Genomic DNA, 18,928 nt, shown 5'->3' on the forward strand with positions numbered 1-18,928 from the left:
CAGGAAAGAATTACACTCCTTTTCCATGATAATTTTCTACTTATTTTGATAATAATTATGGGGGTTTCTACTAACCTGCCTGGTTTCTACTCATCTGCTACAGATGCACTCTTACTTGTCAGTATGTCCCAACCACTTTCAGAATCTACAGTCCATCCTTCAATGAAATAATCTGTTGAGTAAATATGCCCAACAAATGCATGGGTGGTGTGGGGTGCAAAAATCCCTATGACAGATTTTTCAATTACTCTGGTCCTTTATAAATATAAACGGATGACCAAAGATCACAAGATCACAAAACATTTGATACAGACCAAAAGTATAAAGGAAATTAACAAAGGGAACATTCTATTCTCAAAGGAAATGGAATAGAATAAAATGTATAACAATAGAAACAATTTTCAAAAATCTAATTAACAGCCTCAGAGAGATTTAAGAAGCTGTTGAACCAAACCAAAATAAGAGTACTATAACAAAGGAGCAATCATATTACACACACAGAAAAAGGGTTCTTTGAAATTAAAACAAATATCAAAATACGGTGGTGTCTCAGTTCATTTAGCATTGCTATAGTCAAATACCCGAGGCTGGGTAATTTATAAAGAAAAGATACAGGCTGGGAAGTTCAAGATCATGGCCCTGGCTTCTGGTGAGGGCTTTCATGCTGCATTATAACATGGCAGAGAAGGTTAAAGGGGAAGGAGACATGTATGAAGAGGCAAAACTCAAGGGGTAGCCTGGCTGTAAAACAACCCATAGTCAAGGGAACTCATTCACTCCCATGAGAACTAATCCAGTCTTGCCAGAGCAAGAACTCAGTACCACAAGAATGCCACTAAGCCCTTTATGAGGGATCCATTTCCATGATCCAAACACCTCCCATTAGGTGTCACCTCCCAATACCACCACATTTGGGATCAAATTTCAACGTGAGTTTTGGTGGGGACTAATGAATCATAGCCAAACCATTGCAAGTGCAGAAGAAACTAGTATTCTAGAAAAAGAGGTGAGCAAATCCATACTACAAGGCAAAAAAGACAAAGACTTAGAAATGTGAGAGGAAAGCAACACAGGGTTCAGATGTAGAAAATCCAAGATCTATCTAATAGTAATTTTATAACTGAACAGTGAAAATTAGCTAACTATTTGAAAAAAAAATTGAAAGCAAACTATCTTGAGACAAAGATGAGAATCTAAATTAGAAGATAAAGTCAAAAGACTTTGTAAAGAATGTCTCCAATATAAAAATAGCCATGACATGAATCTACTAAAGACCAGAAAGACTGATTATAACATACTGCTTGTGAAATGAAGACATAAGTTCCTTCTGATTCAAAAAATTGTGGGTCGTATGGAACAGTAAGAGACTGTGAAAAACAAGTGTCCCATGAAAAAGTTTACGTCCAGATAAAGAGTGCTGTGTTTTTTGTTTTTATTTTTTTAACAATAATGGGAGATAAGAAACAATACTGCCCTAAAGAGCAGACAAAAGTGTCATTTTTCAGGTAATTTGGGACAGAAATAAGCCCTCTTTGTGTTTGTAATAGACATTACCTATCATCTTAGAAGATAGGTTTTATTTGCTAAAGTGAGTTGTGGTATTTATAAGATGATATTTTGCTTACAGGTGTACCTTTTACTAATTTCTCTTGAAAAATTATCATAGGCATAGGAAGAGTTTTAATTTTGATTTTATTTATTTTAGAAAAAAATATTTGTCTTAGCATAAGACATAATTGATGACACTCATTTTTATGAGACCACTGACAAAGTATTATAGTCTGGAAGTCCAAAATTATTCAAGTTAAAATAAGCTACAACAAAACCTGAATGCTTTTCATGATCCGTTTTTAACTTGAGAAGATTTTTTTTTTTTTTTTAATTTTGAAGACTCCATTACAATAAGTGTGGCAGTTTCTTTGGTTTTAGTTTCTTTCACTTGCTATTAAAATTCAGTAAAATAAAATTCAATAATCTTTTCTTATTTAGAAAAAGTTAAATGATTATCTATGGGTAATAGGATTGCAGTGTTTCCTAATTTTTCTATGTATTTATATATATTTTCTCTTTTTCTTTCATCTACCTTGAATCTTCTTATGCCCTGATTATTTTGAAGGCACTGTAAGGTTAAACAGTGGCCTGATACGTATCCTGTCTTTGAGGTATTCATTGACTGTTGGACAAAATTGGCTATGCCTCTCATTCTTTTCTTACTTTCTTCATCTTCAAGATGTTAATAATATTATTAATACAAAAAAAAACTAGCCGGGCGAGGTGGCGGGTGCCTGTAGTCCCAGCTGCTTGGGAGGCTGAGGCAGGAGAATGGCGTAAACCCGGGAGGCGGAGCTTGCAGTGAGCTGAGATCCAGCCACAGCACTCCAGCCTGGGCGACAGAGCGAGACTCCGTCTCAACAAAAAAAAAAAAAAAAAAAAAAAAAAAAACATTATTAATATTGCCTGCCTTATTCGAGTTCATTGAATATCAAAACCCTGACATAATAATTGTTGAAGAAGTTATCATCGCTGTAAGGATAAAAGCATCTATTTTTTTTTTCTCTTATAAAGTCTTAATACCAACTTTACTCATTGTAAAAATTATGTCATGCCTGGGCACAAGAATCTAATTACTCAAAGTATAGCCTTACTGGAGCAGGACACCAATAAAATAGGAAAAGTTATCAAATAGCCCACAATTGAGTTTACTATATTTCACTGCCCCTTAAACTTTTACTTCTCCCCAAAAAATGAATGAATAATGAATGAATGTACCAGCAAATGAATCAAAATAGGAGTTCAAGTGTGATCTGCCTATCAAAGCTCTATATGTATGCCAGTATGAAATATATGTGGATGTGCAATATTTGGAAGGCCTCAGACTGGGAAATATCTTCCCTAAACCAAGGGGAGAAATAGCATTGGGGACATTATAGTATCTTTTGAGTCTTTATGATAGAAGATGATCTGGATTACAACCAGATCAGTTAAGTGACCACGTGAACTACATGCATTGAAAACTGATGAATTACTTAGATACAGTACTTAGATACAGACCAACAAGTATCACATAAAAGGATTTCTCATATAAATTCTATTTTATGGGAGTCTAATACAATTTATCTTCTGATATTGATGATTGCTAAATGAATTTCCAAGGGTGCTGGTGATACTTGGGTAAAGTTGAACCCCCCACAGCATTCATATAGGTTCGCTTTCACCCACATAACTTAGCATCCTGTGATCACTTATAATATTTAGGGATCCCCAATTACTGGAGTGCAAACAGTGATTTGCTTTTGCATCTGCTATTCCCTATTCCAAGAATGTATTTCCTAGGATATATTTGTGACTGCTCCTGCCTTCAAGACATCCCATCAGAGAGGCTTTGACTCTCTTATATTTCCAGTGTTCCCTCAAACTCCCTAATCCTTTTACCCCTCATTATTACTCTCCAGAGCACTTGCAACCACCAAATATATGTGTGTTTGTTAGTGTATTGGGTTAAAAAAATATTTTTTTGAGACAGGGTCTCACTTTGTCACTCAGACTAGAGTGCAGTCACACAATCGTAGTTCCCCACAGCTTTGAACTCCTGGGCTCAATGATCCTCCCACCTCAGCCTGCAAAGTAGCTGGAACTATAGTCTACACCACCACACTCAGCTATTTTTTACATTTTTTGTAGAGATGGGATATTGCTATGTTGTCCAGACTTGGTTATTTCTTATTTATCATTGTTCATTTTCCCACAAGTATTTAAGCTCCCTGAGAGCAGGTATATTCAATTTCTTTTCCTTATTGCCTTGCATGAGGTAAACACCCAGTAAATAATTGCTATTTCAATGAATGGCATCAATGACTACCTTTTTTATTTTTATTTTTTACTTTAAAGTCAATACATATTTTGGGAGAGGTTTGAGGTTGAAAAAAATCAACACTTGCTACTGTTTAGTATTTCAAGGAAAAATTGGCGTTGTAGTAAGGGCTAAAAAAATTTTTAGCAGGATCACAGGAAAAGCCATACTGAGAAAAACTAATAAATTGAAGTTAACAGTAGGAGCCTTATTCATCTCTCTTAGGAGATCTGAAGAGTGATCCTGACAAGATGGTCCATGCCAGCCGTAATAGCAGTGACACACAAATCCATTCTTCATAGCTGTTATTGTCTTCTGTTTATTGTGTTCAGAAATGATGAATCTGAAACTCTTGTTTAGAACATATTTCTTACCACTGCTTTCAGGCATATGCAGATAGAAGGAGGACTCAGGTGTTTTTCGAATACATCTTCCGTGATTGTTACATAGACTCTGACTGCAGAGCTTGGCTGCCGATGTCACATTCACAGCATAACGGCCCAAAGGCCCTCGGATAGATTGTTGCATAGATAAGCAGTTCTCCTGTAGGAAAAACAGAAATCTACTTAAAGCACTCTCAAAGTGTGCTTCCATTATCCAGGCAGTATTAATGCCTGAAGTTTTGCATTTGGTAAGGCTGAGGAGGAAGAGCATTTCTGTGGATTAGCTATTTAAAGGAGGGACTAAACCTTTATAGGGTCATGTGAGTATGAGCCATGCCTTTAATTGGGAAGACTATGAACCAACCAAATTCATTGGTGAAGATGATCTCACAGTGTCCCAGTAGAGACTGGTCCTTAATGTAAAGATATATTTGTAGTAATACTTTTAAAAGATATCATTAATATGGGGATGGTTTGTTAAAATTTAACTTTACTTGTGAAACATTTTCAATGCTGATACTCAATATATTTTAACATTAGGTCAGATTTTTCAAAAACTACCAAGTCATCCTATTCTTCTCTCTACCTCTGATGAGATAACAATTCTCCTAAAGTTGATGAGTTCTCATCCACATTTTTATAACTTTACTAGGGGTGTGTGTGTGCGTGTGTGTGTGTGTGTGTGTAATTATGAACAAGAGGGGGTATTATTTTGTGCTTTTTAATCATTTACATACATATATCATGTAGGATATTTTTGCAACTCGCTTTTTGAACTTAATATTTTCCATTTTTTATGTTGATACATGTAGCATTTTTTCATTTTAATTGCTGTTCAATATTTCATAATATAAATATAACATACTTTACTTGTCCATCAGTCAGTTTTTAGGAGGTAGAATATAAAAGATCATTATTTACATGAAATGCTAGTGTTACTTGTACATTGCATATACGGTCCAATGATAGCAGGTAAGAATGTCTTCCCACAAGTCTACCATTGGGTATTTCATTGATGTGTCCATAGCACTGGGCTTTAACTTTAGGACACATTTCTGTACATTAATGATCATATTGTGCAGTTAGGATGGGCAAACCTAATTGAAATGATATTATCAGCTAACCCAGAAGAGCCTGGCTGGAATCTTGATAAATGTCTGCCTTGATCCACACAGGTAGGATCATGGAAAAATTCTAGTAAATTAATTAGTAATATAAATTGAGTTTTCTATTAGCATTTAATTATTTATTTTATCTATATTTAAACTCATGCATAATTTAAAACCAATTAAGCTTAGAACAGTGGGATATTTTCTCAGTGAGAGGAGGCCCCAGAACTGTGACTCCATCTGGTAAAGATTTGGGAGATTCAAATTGAAAGTCATAAGGCAGAATAAAGTTCTTCATTGACAGGTAGTTGAACAAGGCCAGCACTTTGGCAATAGTAAATTCTGAAGATCATGTAAGCAATATTATTTGTTACAGACACATTCAATCTGCGGCAGTCTCATTCTATATTTAGAAACACACGCTGTTTTTAGTCAGGACAAGACTCCTTGTCTGAGGCATCTGAGGAGGTTTCTAAGAAAGACACAGTAAAATAAAACAGGCAAACAATTGAAGCAAAGGAAAGAAAAGAAAAGGGCGGCTGGGAAGGAAAAAAGAGGAAGGACGAAAAAGCAACCAAGAAAGACAGAGGTCAGGAGGAGTCAAACGAAGACAACATAGAACACTGGCAAATATAATCAACTTCAACTTGGGCATTCCCTGTTCTGTCACAGCCGTCCTCCTTGCAATACCTTCTTCATTTAGCTTCCAGAAGATCACATCCCTGTTTTGTCCCCAACCTCACTAGATGTTCCTTCTCAGTCTTCTTTACTGGCTCCTGTTCATCTTTCCTACATTTAACACTGGAGTGCCCCTGGCTTAAATCTTAGACCTCTTCTCTTCTATAGCTGTACTATTTCACTGAATAAACTCATCCCATCTCATTACTTTAAATACAATCCCCAAATGTGTATCACCCAGACCTTATCCCTGAATTGATTGTGTACCCACCTACTTACTTGACATCTCTGCCTGGATGTCTTACAAGCATTTCAAACTTAACATACTCCAACATAATCTACTGACCCTCTTCCCAGAGTTCCCCATCTCAGCATAAGCCAACTTCCTCTTTCCAGTGCCTCAGGAGCAAAACCTTGGAGTTATTCATCACTCCTTTTCCCGCTTACAGTTAAGCCATCAGCAAGTCCTTTTCAGTCTACCTTCAAAATATATCCCGAATTCAACCCTTGCTACCATTCTGTTTCAGGTCACTAATAGCTCTCGCCTGGATGATTGCCTCCCAACTAGTCTCACACAATCTGTTCTAAATACAGTAAGCATACATATGTTTCTCTCTATAATTAATAAAATAGGAATCAACAATAAAAGAAGTAGACACAAAAATCCTAGTTTTTTACAGATTAAAAATACCCTCCCAAGTAGCAATTTGGTCCAAAAGGAAATTTTTTAAATCACAATTTCAAATTAATTAGAAAAATAAAAACAACTGGAATACTGCATGTTAAAATGTGTTAATACATCCAAAGTAATTTTCAATGTCAATGCCTAGTCGTAAGTGCTTTTGTTTACTGGGTGATTCAATTATCAAACCAGAAACAAGGCATTTTGGCATTGGCTTTCACCTGGACTCCCATTCAGCTATACAGCAGTGTGCACTAGTAGCTGATGGGGTGCTGAGTGGCACGCTTTCCACTTAAGCTTTTTTCTATGCTTCCTATTCCCTCAACTTTCTGCATCTTCTCAGTCACTTTTCCACTTTTAGAAGCTCCACCTTAGTGGCTACCTGCTTCATTGAATCAGTGCATTTCCTATCTCTGTCTATTATCAGAAGCTGGTCACCAATTTCCTAGAACCCAGCAAGTGATATTCTACCTATTATGGCAAACTTTCTTGATTTTCGGTGTATCTGGAGCGTTCACTAAATTTCTAAAATTAGCTTCTAATTTTAAATCTTTATCCAAAGAAATGTGCACCTTTTTGTGGAAGTTTATCCTCTACTCTGTCTTTGGATCTGAAAGAAATGTCCTAACATTTTAAAGCATGCTAATACTAGATGCAAAAGTAATACTTTTTATTGCAACAGCTTTGATTATTTAACATAGAGGAATAAAATAATAAATTAAACAAGCATTCAATTCAAGAACTTAGAAAAATAATTTTTTAGAAAGCAATCTCATGAAAAGAAATAATAAAGTTAAAAGTATAAATTTTTGAATTAGAAAATTGAATTGATAAAGAGTGGGTCTTCAAAAAAAGAAAACCATCAAACACTTATATCTGACAAGCCTAACTAATCAAAAAAAGAAGAGTCATGATTGATTGATTGATTAAGTGGTTGAACTCAGTCTCCAATTCATTGATAATGCATAGCTTGAAGCATCTACCCATTGTTTCACCCTTTGTGTTCTTGAGGCATGGTCAGCCCTCATCATAAAACTATTAGGTGTGATTATATCCACCCTAAACAAAGATACTCCCAGATTACCACCCAGAAACCAAGGACAAAGGCCAGATCTCTCTTTGGGAAAAGCCAGATTCTTTATAACCCATTGTCTCTCCATCTCACTACCTCCTCTTCTATTTTACTATAAAAGTTTTGATTATATCAACCTTAATTATTGCTTCTAGAGTTGGATTTGGCAGCCTTTTGGCTGTGATTCCATGACTATTTCAGCTGCTCTAAGGAAAGATGATCTGTATTTAAAGATTCACATCAGGAATCTAAAAGAGAATTTTGTCTATGTGACAGCTTGGATTTAATCAGACCATCCCAAATACATGCTTCAATTAGGAGAAACCTGTTAAACCATTTATATGTAATGTGGTTAAAAAAAGACAGGAACTTTACATATAACTTATAAAAATGTGATATACTACATAAACAGTAAGAAAAATAAAAATCATATGACCATCTTACTAGATGCAGAAAAAGCATTTTTTAAAAATTTAACACCCCTTCACAGTAAAAACTCTTACAACAATAGGTATAGAAAGAATGTATCACAACATATAAAGGCCATATATGACCAGCCCATAGCTAACATCATAGTCAATGATGAAAAGTTGAAGCTTTTTCTCTAAGATCAGAAATAACACAAGGATACTCACTCTAATCATTTCTCTTTTATTCATTTTAGTTTAATTATTTTCCGTTAAGAGATGGAGTCTGTCACCCAGGCTGAAGTGCAGTAGCACAATCATAGTCCATTACAGCTTTGAAATCCTAGGTTCAAGTCATTCTCCTGCTGTAGCCTCCTGAGAAGCTAGGACTACAAGCACACACCAACACACCTGGCTATTTTTTTCTTTTTTACTATTTGTAGAGATGGTGTCTCATTATGTTGCCCAGGCTGGGTTTGAACTCATGGCCTCAAGCAACCTTCCTGCCTCAGCTTCCCAAAGTACTGGGATTATAGGCATGAGCCATCTCATCCAGCCAACTCTGACCACTTCTATTCAACATACTACTAGAAGTCCCAGCTAGAGCAATTAAGCAAGAAATAAAAATGAATCTGAATTTAAAACTATCCTTGTTGCAGATGATATAATTCTATATATAGAAAACCCTAAAAACTACAAAAAAATGTCATAAGTAATAAAGAAATTCAGTAAGGTTGCAGTATACAAAATCAACATATACAAATTAATTGAATTTCTATTCATTAATAGTGAGCCATCTGAAAAGGAAACTAAGAAAACAATTCCATTTACAATACCATTAAAAATAATAAAATCCTTAGGAATAAACTTAACCAAAAAAGTGAAAGACTTGTACATCGAAAACTACATAATATTGATAAAAGGCGTTAAAGGAGACATAAATAAAAGATAACTTATGTTTATGGACAGAAAAACTTAATATTGTTAAAATGTCCACACTGCCCAAAGTGATCTGCAAGTTCGATGCTATCCCCATCAAAATCCCAATGGCAATTTTTACAGAAATAGAAAACAAAAAACTAAACTTTATATGGAACCACAAAAGGCCCAGAAGAGCCAAAATAACCTTCAGAAAGAACAAAACTGGAGGCTTCACATTTCCTCATTTAAAAATACATTACAATTCTACAATAAATAAAACACTATGTTACTGGTATAAAGGAAGATATACAAGTCACAGGCACAGAATAGAGAGGCCAGAAGTAAACCCACACATATATGATCAACTGATGTTTGACAAGAGTGCCAAGAACACAACAGAGAAAAGATAGTCTCTTCAACAGATGGAGCTGGGAAAACTAGATATCCGTATGCCCAGAAACGAAATTGGATCCCTATCTTACACCACACACAAAAGTCAATTCAAACTGGACTAAAGACTTACTTAACATTAGACCGAATACTCTAAAATGCCTAAAAGAAAACACACGGGGAACGCTTCCTGACACTGGTCTTGGCAATTATTTCTTAGACATGACACCAGAAGGACAGGAAACAAAAACAAACGTGGACAAATGGGATGCATCAAACTGAAAAGCTTTTGCACAGCAAAAGAAACAGCAGTGTGAAGAGATAACCTATAGAATAGTAGAAATATTTCCAAACCATATATCCGATAGAGGTCAATATCCAAAATATATAAGGAACTTCTATGACTCAGCAAAAAATCCAAATAACCCAATCAAAAATTAAGCAAAGGACTTGAACAAACATTTCTCCAAAGAAGACATACAAAGAGCTAATAGGTATATGAAAAGATGCTCAAAATCATTACTTATCGGGGAAATATAAATCAAAACAATGAGCTATCACCTCACACCTGTTAGGATGGGTATAATTTAAAAAATAAAAGATAACAAGTGTTGAAGTTGTAGAGAAGTGGGAACCCCCAAATCCTGTTGATGGGAATGTTAAATGGTACAACAGCTATGGAAAACAGTATGGAAATTCCTCAAAAAATTCTAACTATAACTACTATGTGATTCAGTATATACGCATATACACTTCTGGATATATAAAAGAAGTGAAATTGCAATCTCAAAGAGATGTCTGCATTCCCATGTATATTGCAGCACTATTCACAATAGCCAAGAAATGGAAACAATCCAAGTGTCTGTTGACAGATAAATGAATAAAGATAATTCACTATATACATACAATGAAATAGTAGTCAGCCTTTTAAAAAGAAGGAAATAATGTCCTTTATAACAACCAGATGAACCTGGGGGGGCATTACTCTATGTGAACTAAGGCAGTCACAGAAGGACAAATGCTACATGATTGTACTTAGGAGGTATCTAAAATAGTAAACTCGTAGAAGCAGAGAATACAGTAATAGTTGTAAGGGGCTGAGGGTGGGAGAAATGGGAAGTTGTTATTTAAAGGTTGCAACTTTTCAGTTATGCTAGATAAATAAGTTAGAGATATGCTAGTTCAGTTCCCCTAGATAAATAAGTTCGAGAGATCTCCTGTACAACATAGTGTCTATAGTTAATAATGTATTAAGCAATCCAAAATTTAAGAGGGTAGATTTCATATTAAGTATTCTTATAACAAAAGAACAGAATAGATTGTTAATTTTTTTTTTTTTTTTTTTTTTTTTTTTTTTTTTTTGAGATGGAGTTTCACTCTTGTTGCCCAAACAAGAGTGCAATGGCGTGATCTCGGCTCAGGGCAACCTCTGCCTCCCGGGTTCAAGTGATTCTCCTGCCTCAGCCTCTTGAGTAGCTGGGATTACAGGCATGCGCCACTATACCCAGCTAATTTTGTATATTTAGTAGAGACGGAGTTTGTCCATGTTGGTCAGGCTAGTCGCAAACTCCCGAACTCAGGTGATCCACCCGCCTGGGCCTCCCAAAGTGCTGGGATTACAGGCGTGAGCCAACGCGCCCAGCCAGAACAGAGTAGATTGTTAATAAATCTTTATATACAAATAGATTATTCTCCCACATGCATTTCTATAACAGGTAATCAGCAAAGTAAATAATCATTTTGGGGCCGGGTACGGTGGCTCACGCCTGTAATCCCAAGACTTTAGGAGGCCGAGGTGGGCTGATAGCTTGAGGCCAGGAGTTTGAGACCAGCCTGGCCAACATAACAAAACCATGACTCTACTAAAAATACAAAAAATAAGCCAGGCATGGTGGCACATGCCTGTAGTCCCAGCTAGTCAAGAGGCTGAGTCACGAGAGTCCCTTGTACCTGGGAGGCAGGGGTTGCAGTGAGCCGAAATTGCGCGACTGCACTCCAGTCTGGGTGACAGAGTGAGACTATCTCACCAAAAAAAAAAAAAAAAAAAAAAAAAAAAGAAAAAATTATTTATCATTTTTGGAGCATCTGCCCTCCTTAGCGCAAATGAAATAATTTTTCATTTTTAAAATTTATTATTTTTTGTTTGTCACATATATATTATGCCATGTAATCTACCAAAATCCTGCGGAGGAGGTTTTATTTTAGTCCAGTTTTTTAGTTGGAGAAGCTGAGACTCAGAAATGTTAATTAACATGCTCAAAATTACACCCCTAGGACATAAACATCAGTTTCTCACTTAGCTGCCTGATTAGAATGATTGCGCTCTTTCTACCCTTCTACTAACCACAATGGCTGGTATGGAGTAGATGCTCAATGTTAGACCCTGTACTTTTTGAATTTCACTAAGGTCAAGTAAGCAGATAATCAGCAACCATTTGACCCTGATGCGAGAAAAAAAAAAAAAATTTTAAACCAATCTCAAAAGTGTGTTCAAGTTGCTGACAGAGAAATCATTGCTTACCTTTGAAGCAGAATATTCATATCCTCCCCACAATATTACTCCCGCTGCCCCCAATGCAGCACTTTCGCCAATTGTATGCACTAAGTCCTCCTAGAAAAGAGAGGTATCAGGAGTAGTTTCCACCAAGTCAAATTTTGTCACTGATAATGCAATAATAAGACTCAACCCCTCAACTGTGGTAAGGAACACATTAATAACGGTATCTTTGTTTCTAAAACAAAGGACTATACCACAGGGTAAATACTGCATGATCTCAGATAGAATCTGAAAAAGTTGATCTCATGGAAGTAGAGAGTAGAATGGTGATTATCCGAGGCTGAGGTGGTTAGGAGGGAGAGAGGATTGAGGAGATGTTGGTTAAATAACATATAATTACAATTAGATAGGAGGAATAAGTTCAAGAGATCTATTGTATAGCATGGTGTCTATAGGTAATGACAATATATTGTAGTCTTGAAAAATGCTAAGAGAGTGGATATTAAGTGTTCTTAAAAATAACTGTGAGGTCATGAATTTGTTAATTAGCTAGATTTAACCATTCTACAATGTCTATGTACCTCAAAACATTATGTTGTATATGATAAATACATACTACAATTGTATATGTTGATTAAAATATAAATTTTAATACACAGAAAAAAAGCATTTCTTTTAAATAAAGCTATCATACAAAAAAATAAAACAAAAGACTATAGCAGAATTGGAAAAGGTGATACTGCCTTGGATTCTTACATTTACTTGAGAAATATTTGCAATGTTCCAGGCAATATTCTAAACACTGAGAATATAAAAGTGAAATAGATTTCATTTCCTGTTCTTGAAGGAATGGTTTTTAGTCTAATGGTTGAGACAGACATATAAACAAGTGACTATAATATAATAAGATAATTTTTATATTAGTAGTACTCACAAGGCATATATAAATTAGAAGTGCTTAATACTTCATGGAAGAGTCTGGGAAGGCATCCTTGAACAGGTTAAATTTCAGATGACTCTTGGGAATGAGAATCAGTAGACTCTTGAGAATGAGTATGAATTCACAAGACAGTCTAGAGAGAGCAGAGTTTTATATCCACAAGGGAGAATAAGAGCAGAGACTCAGATCCGGGCAAAATCACAGTCCATCCGGAGAACTCCCAGCACTTCCTTGTGGTAAAGCGTACAGAATTTGGTAAGAAAGAACGTATGAATTTCTATGTATAAACAGAATCCAAATACAAACATAAAAATGCTGTTTTAAAGTGTTAAGACAACTGGCCAGGCGCAGTGGCTCACACCTGTAATTTCAGCACTTTGGAAGCCCAAGGCAGACAGATCACTTGAGGTGAGTAGTTCGAGACCAGGCTGGGCAACACGGTGAAACCCTACCTTTACTAAAAATACAAAAATAGCCTGTCATGGTGGTGCTTGCCTGTAATCCCAGCTACTCGGAAGGCTGAGGCAGGAGAGTCTCTTGAATTCAGGAGGCGGAGGCTGCAGTGAGCCAAGATCCTGCCACTGAACTCCGGCCTGGGTGACAGAGTGAGACTCCATCTCAAATAACTAAATAAATGCAAAAATTTAGTGCTGGAAAGACACAAACTTGCAACTTTGATTCTTTTTTCTTTTTGCATATAAAGAATGCATTGGAGGCCCGGCATGGTGGGTAATCCCAACACTTTGGGAGGCTGAGGTGGGTGGATCACCTGAGGTCAGGAGTTCGAGACCAGCCTGATCAACATCGTGAAACCCCATCTCTACTAAAAATACAAAAATTAGCCAGCGTGGTGGCACACGCCTGTAATCCCAGCTACTTGGGAGGCTGAGGCAGGAGAATCACTTGAACCAGGGAGGCGGAGCTTGCAGTGAGACGAGATCGCACCATTGCACTCCAGCCTGAGCGACAGAGCGAGGCTCCATCTCAAAAAAGAGAAAGGAATGCACTGGAGGGGAAGGTCAAGATAGTACAGGCAGGAACACCAATTAGGAGGTGATAGAAATTGTTCGGTGAGAAATGATGATGCCTCAACAAAGGTAGTGTCAGTCCTTGTAAAGCAGAGGGAACAGATTGAAGAGTTATTTGGAAATAAAGATGGGTAAGTTTTAGTTACCTATTGGATAATGGAAAGAGGAGAAGGGAGGCAGCCAAGTGACTTTCAAATTGGGTGACTATGTAGATTACAGTTCACCAAGATAAGAAACTGAGGATGTTATGCTAATGAATATAGGCCAAGAGCAAAGAAGTAGGAAATAGGGAGAGATGGGAGATAAAGGGGATGACACAGATGGAGCAATCTGCATTCTTTTCTCCCCTACAAGGTATGGAGAGTCAGAGATCCAGTGCAAAGGTGGAGTGCTCACAGACTGCAATGAGTCAATTGTCACACCACTGTAAGCTTTCCTGCGTGGTAGGAAGGTTTCAGCAATACTGGTATTTATGTTCTGCAATTTGTCTAAGTAATACAACAAGAAATGAAATCATTCTTCCGTTATACTGACTAGTATCACATTCCTTAAACCTAAATGTAGTCACTTATTTTAATTAAGACACTGCTGAAGGCAAATACCAACCAGAACTGGTTTTTAAAACATGCATTGGAAAGTTATGTTACTTAGACAAAAGGTGAGAAAAACCCATACTGTTTTTTGATAAGTGATACATGGAAGGCAATAGGAAAGCATTAAGACAATTCAATATAATGCTCAGGTGATTCTATATATTTTGGTGAGTGAAGAATGCAGTCTATTGATTTCTAAAGTAGAGCTCAGAGGTGATACTTAACCTATAATTTACTTTAAAAGTCTAATGTACGCACAAAAATTAAAAATAAAAAAGATTAAAAAGCCTAATAGCACGAAAAATAGGAAAGCAATGAAAAGCTTTTATGAAAATGTGGCTCATCTCATTCTCCCGTTTTCTCTCAAGGTGAACTCTTTGACTGCATGAATTATTATTATTTTCTACTGTTATTACTAATAACATGTAATTCCTGACACAATGTAGGCACTCAAGAATTTCTGAATGAATAAATATAACTCAGGTTTTTTTCTGAAAAGGATTTAAGAACGTAAAATGATTTGAGAAAGCTGGCATCACTTGAGGAATATCTTAGCAAGAAGACTTTGGTAGGCATGACTGATATCCTAGAATACCTGGACAACTGGCTTTTGAAAGAAGGATTTGATGTATTCTATGCTGCACCAGAAGGTAGAATTAGAACTAGTGGTATGAAGTTATTGGAGGCAAAGTAGATTTAAAAAAAAAATCTAAAGTAGATACTCAAAAACTTTCTAGGAATTAATATTTCCCCCAGACGGCAGTTTTCCTTCTAATGTAAGAAGCGGCCCCATCAAAAAGTGTTAAAGTAGAGGCAGGATGAGAAAGGGTTTTTATTTAGGTAGGAGATGGGTTAAGTGCCCATGAGATTCTTCCAAATTTTTGTCATAATGCTATGATTCTTTTCCTTCTAAACTTATTGAATGATACTGAGTAATCCTGCAGTGTGAAGTCTAATTAATAATATTTGGATTTTATTCTGAAATATTTAGGAAGAATTGCTACTGCTTTTCAATGGTTTTAAATGGCCTTATCTCAAACCTAAGTGGTCTACGTAAGCTGTGTATTGTCTATACAACAGCTTTGCTTCTGTGTTGGGTACTGCCCTAAAGAATTGTTGGCTGTCAGGTATGGATGGAGATTTGAGGATTTTCTTATCTAGCCACCCATCCAAAGATTGAATCCTTACGATGATGTCCTATGTGAAAATCTAGTTAAAGTTTGAACACTTGCCATGTCTTCAAACTTATTATCTTCTAAACAAGCTCATCCCCACATCTGTAGGCTTCCAGCTTTGTGTTCAGTCTAAAGACAGTATCTGTCTCCTTATATAAACCAGTTTTAATGCCTTGACAATAACCACTAGATTGTACTGTAGACTCTTAAAGACAAAATCAAGAGAATCTATGTAATTTTTTCAGTTAGCCTAGCTAATTAAAACATACAAATGCAATATAATGAGAAATGTAGCTGATTAATAATTTACCCCAAGCTCTATGTTGTACGTTTTTGATTTGGAAAATTGCCTTTTCATATTAAGAAGTTCATTCTAGGCTGGCCGTGGTGGCTCACCCCTGTAATCCCAGCACTTTGGGAGGCTGAGGCGGGCAGATCACGGGATCAGGAGATCGAGACCATCCTGGCTAACACGGTGAAACCCCGTCTCTACTAAAAATACAAAAAAAAAAAAAAAAATTAGCTGGGCGTGGTGGCGGGCGCCTGAAGTCCCAGCTACTTGGGAGGCTGAGGCAGGAGAATGGCGTGAACCCGGGAGGAGGAGCTTGCAGTGAGCCGAGATCGTGCCACTGCACTCCAGCCTGGGCGACAGAGCGAGACTCCTTCTCGAAAACAAAATAAAAAATAAGTTAGTTCTAAAATTTCTCTCTGGTTAAAATTACTCTATCTGTTACATTATTTAAATCAAGTTTAACATCTGTTCTGTAAGAAACTCCTGTGAGTGCTAAGCTGGTAAGAATCATTATCCAAAAGTGTTAAGTGCACATCTAATTGTCAGTGACATTTTTCAGCACTGAGTTGACATTTGAAGAAATATACATGCTTAAAAGAGAATAAGATTGTGTTGCTAAGGGAAAATAAATATCCTAAAACATTTATGTGGAGGCTTTATATAGTTATTCTACAAAATTTCCATTTTTTAAAAAAAAATGTGAGTGACTGCTTTTCCTTACCTGTGAGAGAGCTTCAGTACTATGCAAATAAAATGGTCTGGAAAAAATAAAAACCGGCAAAACATAGTCATGTCTAGCCATTTCAGCAATCCTCATGGCTTCTCTCACCCGATAGTGAACAAATTTCAAAGCATTTAAGCTTGACTTCAGTATTTTATCCAAATATATTGAAGGATAAAGCGCTGCGCTTTTCTCCCACAGCCACAGGAGTTGGTCATTGCGGAGAATTTCATCATTCGGACAATTACCTGTGTACGTCTCTGGATTTATTCTGTAATCATAATTGTAGCAGTCTGGGTAGAGATAAAAGCCCCATAAACATTTTGGTCTCATTTCTAAAGCCAATGTGAGAGTAACGTTCATGAAATTTTTTCCAGCATTTTCAAATTCCTCTCGGGCAACTGTTTCCACTTTCATTTCTGACCAATAAGGATGATGGTTTCTAGTGAAGGCTAAAGAGTGGTTGTTGTATATTATTCGGCTGCCCCGATTTCTATCCCATTGGGGTTTCCAACTTTCCCAGTCAATAACAACAAGTCCTTCTGATCTCCACCAAGGGACAGCTTCTCCGATGTCATCAGCAGCTTTCCTAAGATGTTCAGAAAGGCTCACGTTCTGCGGTATTCCTCCATTAAAGGATTTTCCATCTTGAGAGAAGTAAGGGTAATACCCTAATTCGTTTGGATAAATTATGGCAATTTTTGACCCACTCTGAGTCTCTAAAGGATTTGATATAATGTTAAATACTTGAAGATTCATATTCACGTTGAAGAAAGGCATACAGTACATTGTTGGGGCTGCCCAGAAAATGCTGAAAGGCTGGCTGTCGATCACCAGAGGCATTGCTGGTTTGAGGGCTGCCTGAGTTAACAGGATGAAGAGTGGCAGCACTCCTAACCATGCCACCCATGGGTTACACATGGCTTGAGGTTTTCAGCATTACAGCAGTCTCCTTAAAAATAATAAGCAAAATATCATACATAATGGAGTCAAATGTCCCTTAAGTTTTGTGGTATACAGTGAATAGACCAAATATTTTAAAATATCTTTCAGGTTTATTAACATCTAGGCCAATATAGATATTATAGTCTATATATGGATATTATAGGCCAATGTAGTTTCATCGCAACAAGGGAGGATGAGTGGGGCTTTTTTTTTTTTTTTTTCACTTGAAATGTGAAAAAAAATCTAGTCAATAAAAACTATAAAAAGTTTCACACATTCATCAGCTACGCAAAGTCTAGCTGCTAGCCATTCTGGTTTTAATTTCCTACGATTCTGAATACGCTAACCCAAACCTTCTTGTACTGACAAGCCTTTGCTGGCTGTAAGAGGAACTAGAAAAGAAAGGCTGAATGGATTGTCATATCTCCTTATTGATTACTCGCAAAGTGACTCCAAGAACATGCCCACTTGAAAATTAACAAATATTGGAATTTTAACTAATATTAAATAGAACAAAAAGAAATAACTAACTGTACTAACAGTAATACTTTACATGCAATTTAAAATGCACTGGTCTCAGATGTTTGTTTTTAAAACAGAGAGCAGTTACCTTTGGAACCAGCATAGGCTGAAATAAAAAAAAAAACAAGTAGAAATTTAATTACCCTTTGTTGATTATGGATTTTGGTGCTATCATCTTCTCTTAGATATATAAACAAGCCTAAAATCCTATTAGTTCTTTAACTCCAGTGGTTTTCCTATAAAGAAACTGGATTGTATATTCAGCAGTTAAACCCTAAATAAACCTTGTCTCTTTAGGCCCCTCTAACTAGTCCGTTGGGACAAAAACTGCCAAAGAATCTTCCCAGAATATAAGGACTATCTAATAGTTGATGCATTCCAGCCAACAAGATCTCATCCTGAAAGCAATATGGTTGCAGTTATCAAAATTATCTTATCGTATGGATGTTTTTAAATAAAGGAATTTATTTTAAACAGATTTTTCTCTGATATAATTAAACTCAGTTTCTTTTTAAGAGTCATACATTGTTTCTCATGTAGTTCTTGGTGTCTTCATTTAATGTACTAAATTCAGGAAAGACACCAACCAAAATTGTACGCTAACTCTCACAACATAGCACCCAAAGTTTGTAAAGAAACTTGAGTAAGTCGTAGGCTCTCTGTACACTGAATTTTTAAGTTGACAAATGTGAATGATAATTTACTCTTTTAAATAAACTGGAT

At 36.3% G+C, this 18,928-nt stretch overlaps 1 protein-coding gene across 1 annotated transcript; it reads right to left on the bottom strand.

Moving 5' to 3' along the window:
- Positions 1-3,843: 3,843 nt before the first annotated feature.
- On the bottom strand, positions 3,844-18,669 carry LOC116274479 (hyaluronidase-4-like). The gene is given in 5 exon segments (XM_031665204.1): positions 3,844-3,985; positions 3,988-4,393; positions 12,014-12,103; positions 16,739-17,690; positions 18,349-18,669. Coding segments are annotated over 4 exon segments (1,458 nt in total). The 5' UTR covers positions 17,660-17,690; positions 18,349-18,669; the 3' UTR covers positions 3,844-3,944.
- Positions 18,670-18,928: the final 259 nt, after the last annotated feature.

This window comes from Papio anubis, chromosome 4 (genome assembly GCF_008728515.1).
Source record: "Papio anubis isolate 15944 chromosome 4, Panubis1.0, whole genome shotgun sequence".
In the NCBI taxonomy this organism is placed as follows: domain Eukaryota; kingdom Metazoa; phylum Chordata; class Mammalia; order Primates; family Cercopithecidae; genus Papio; species Papio anubis.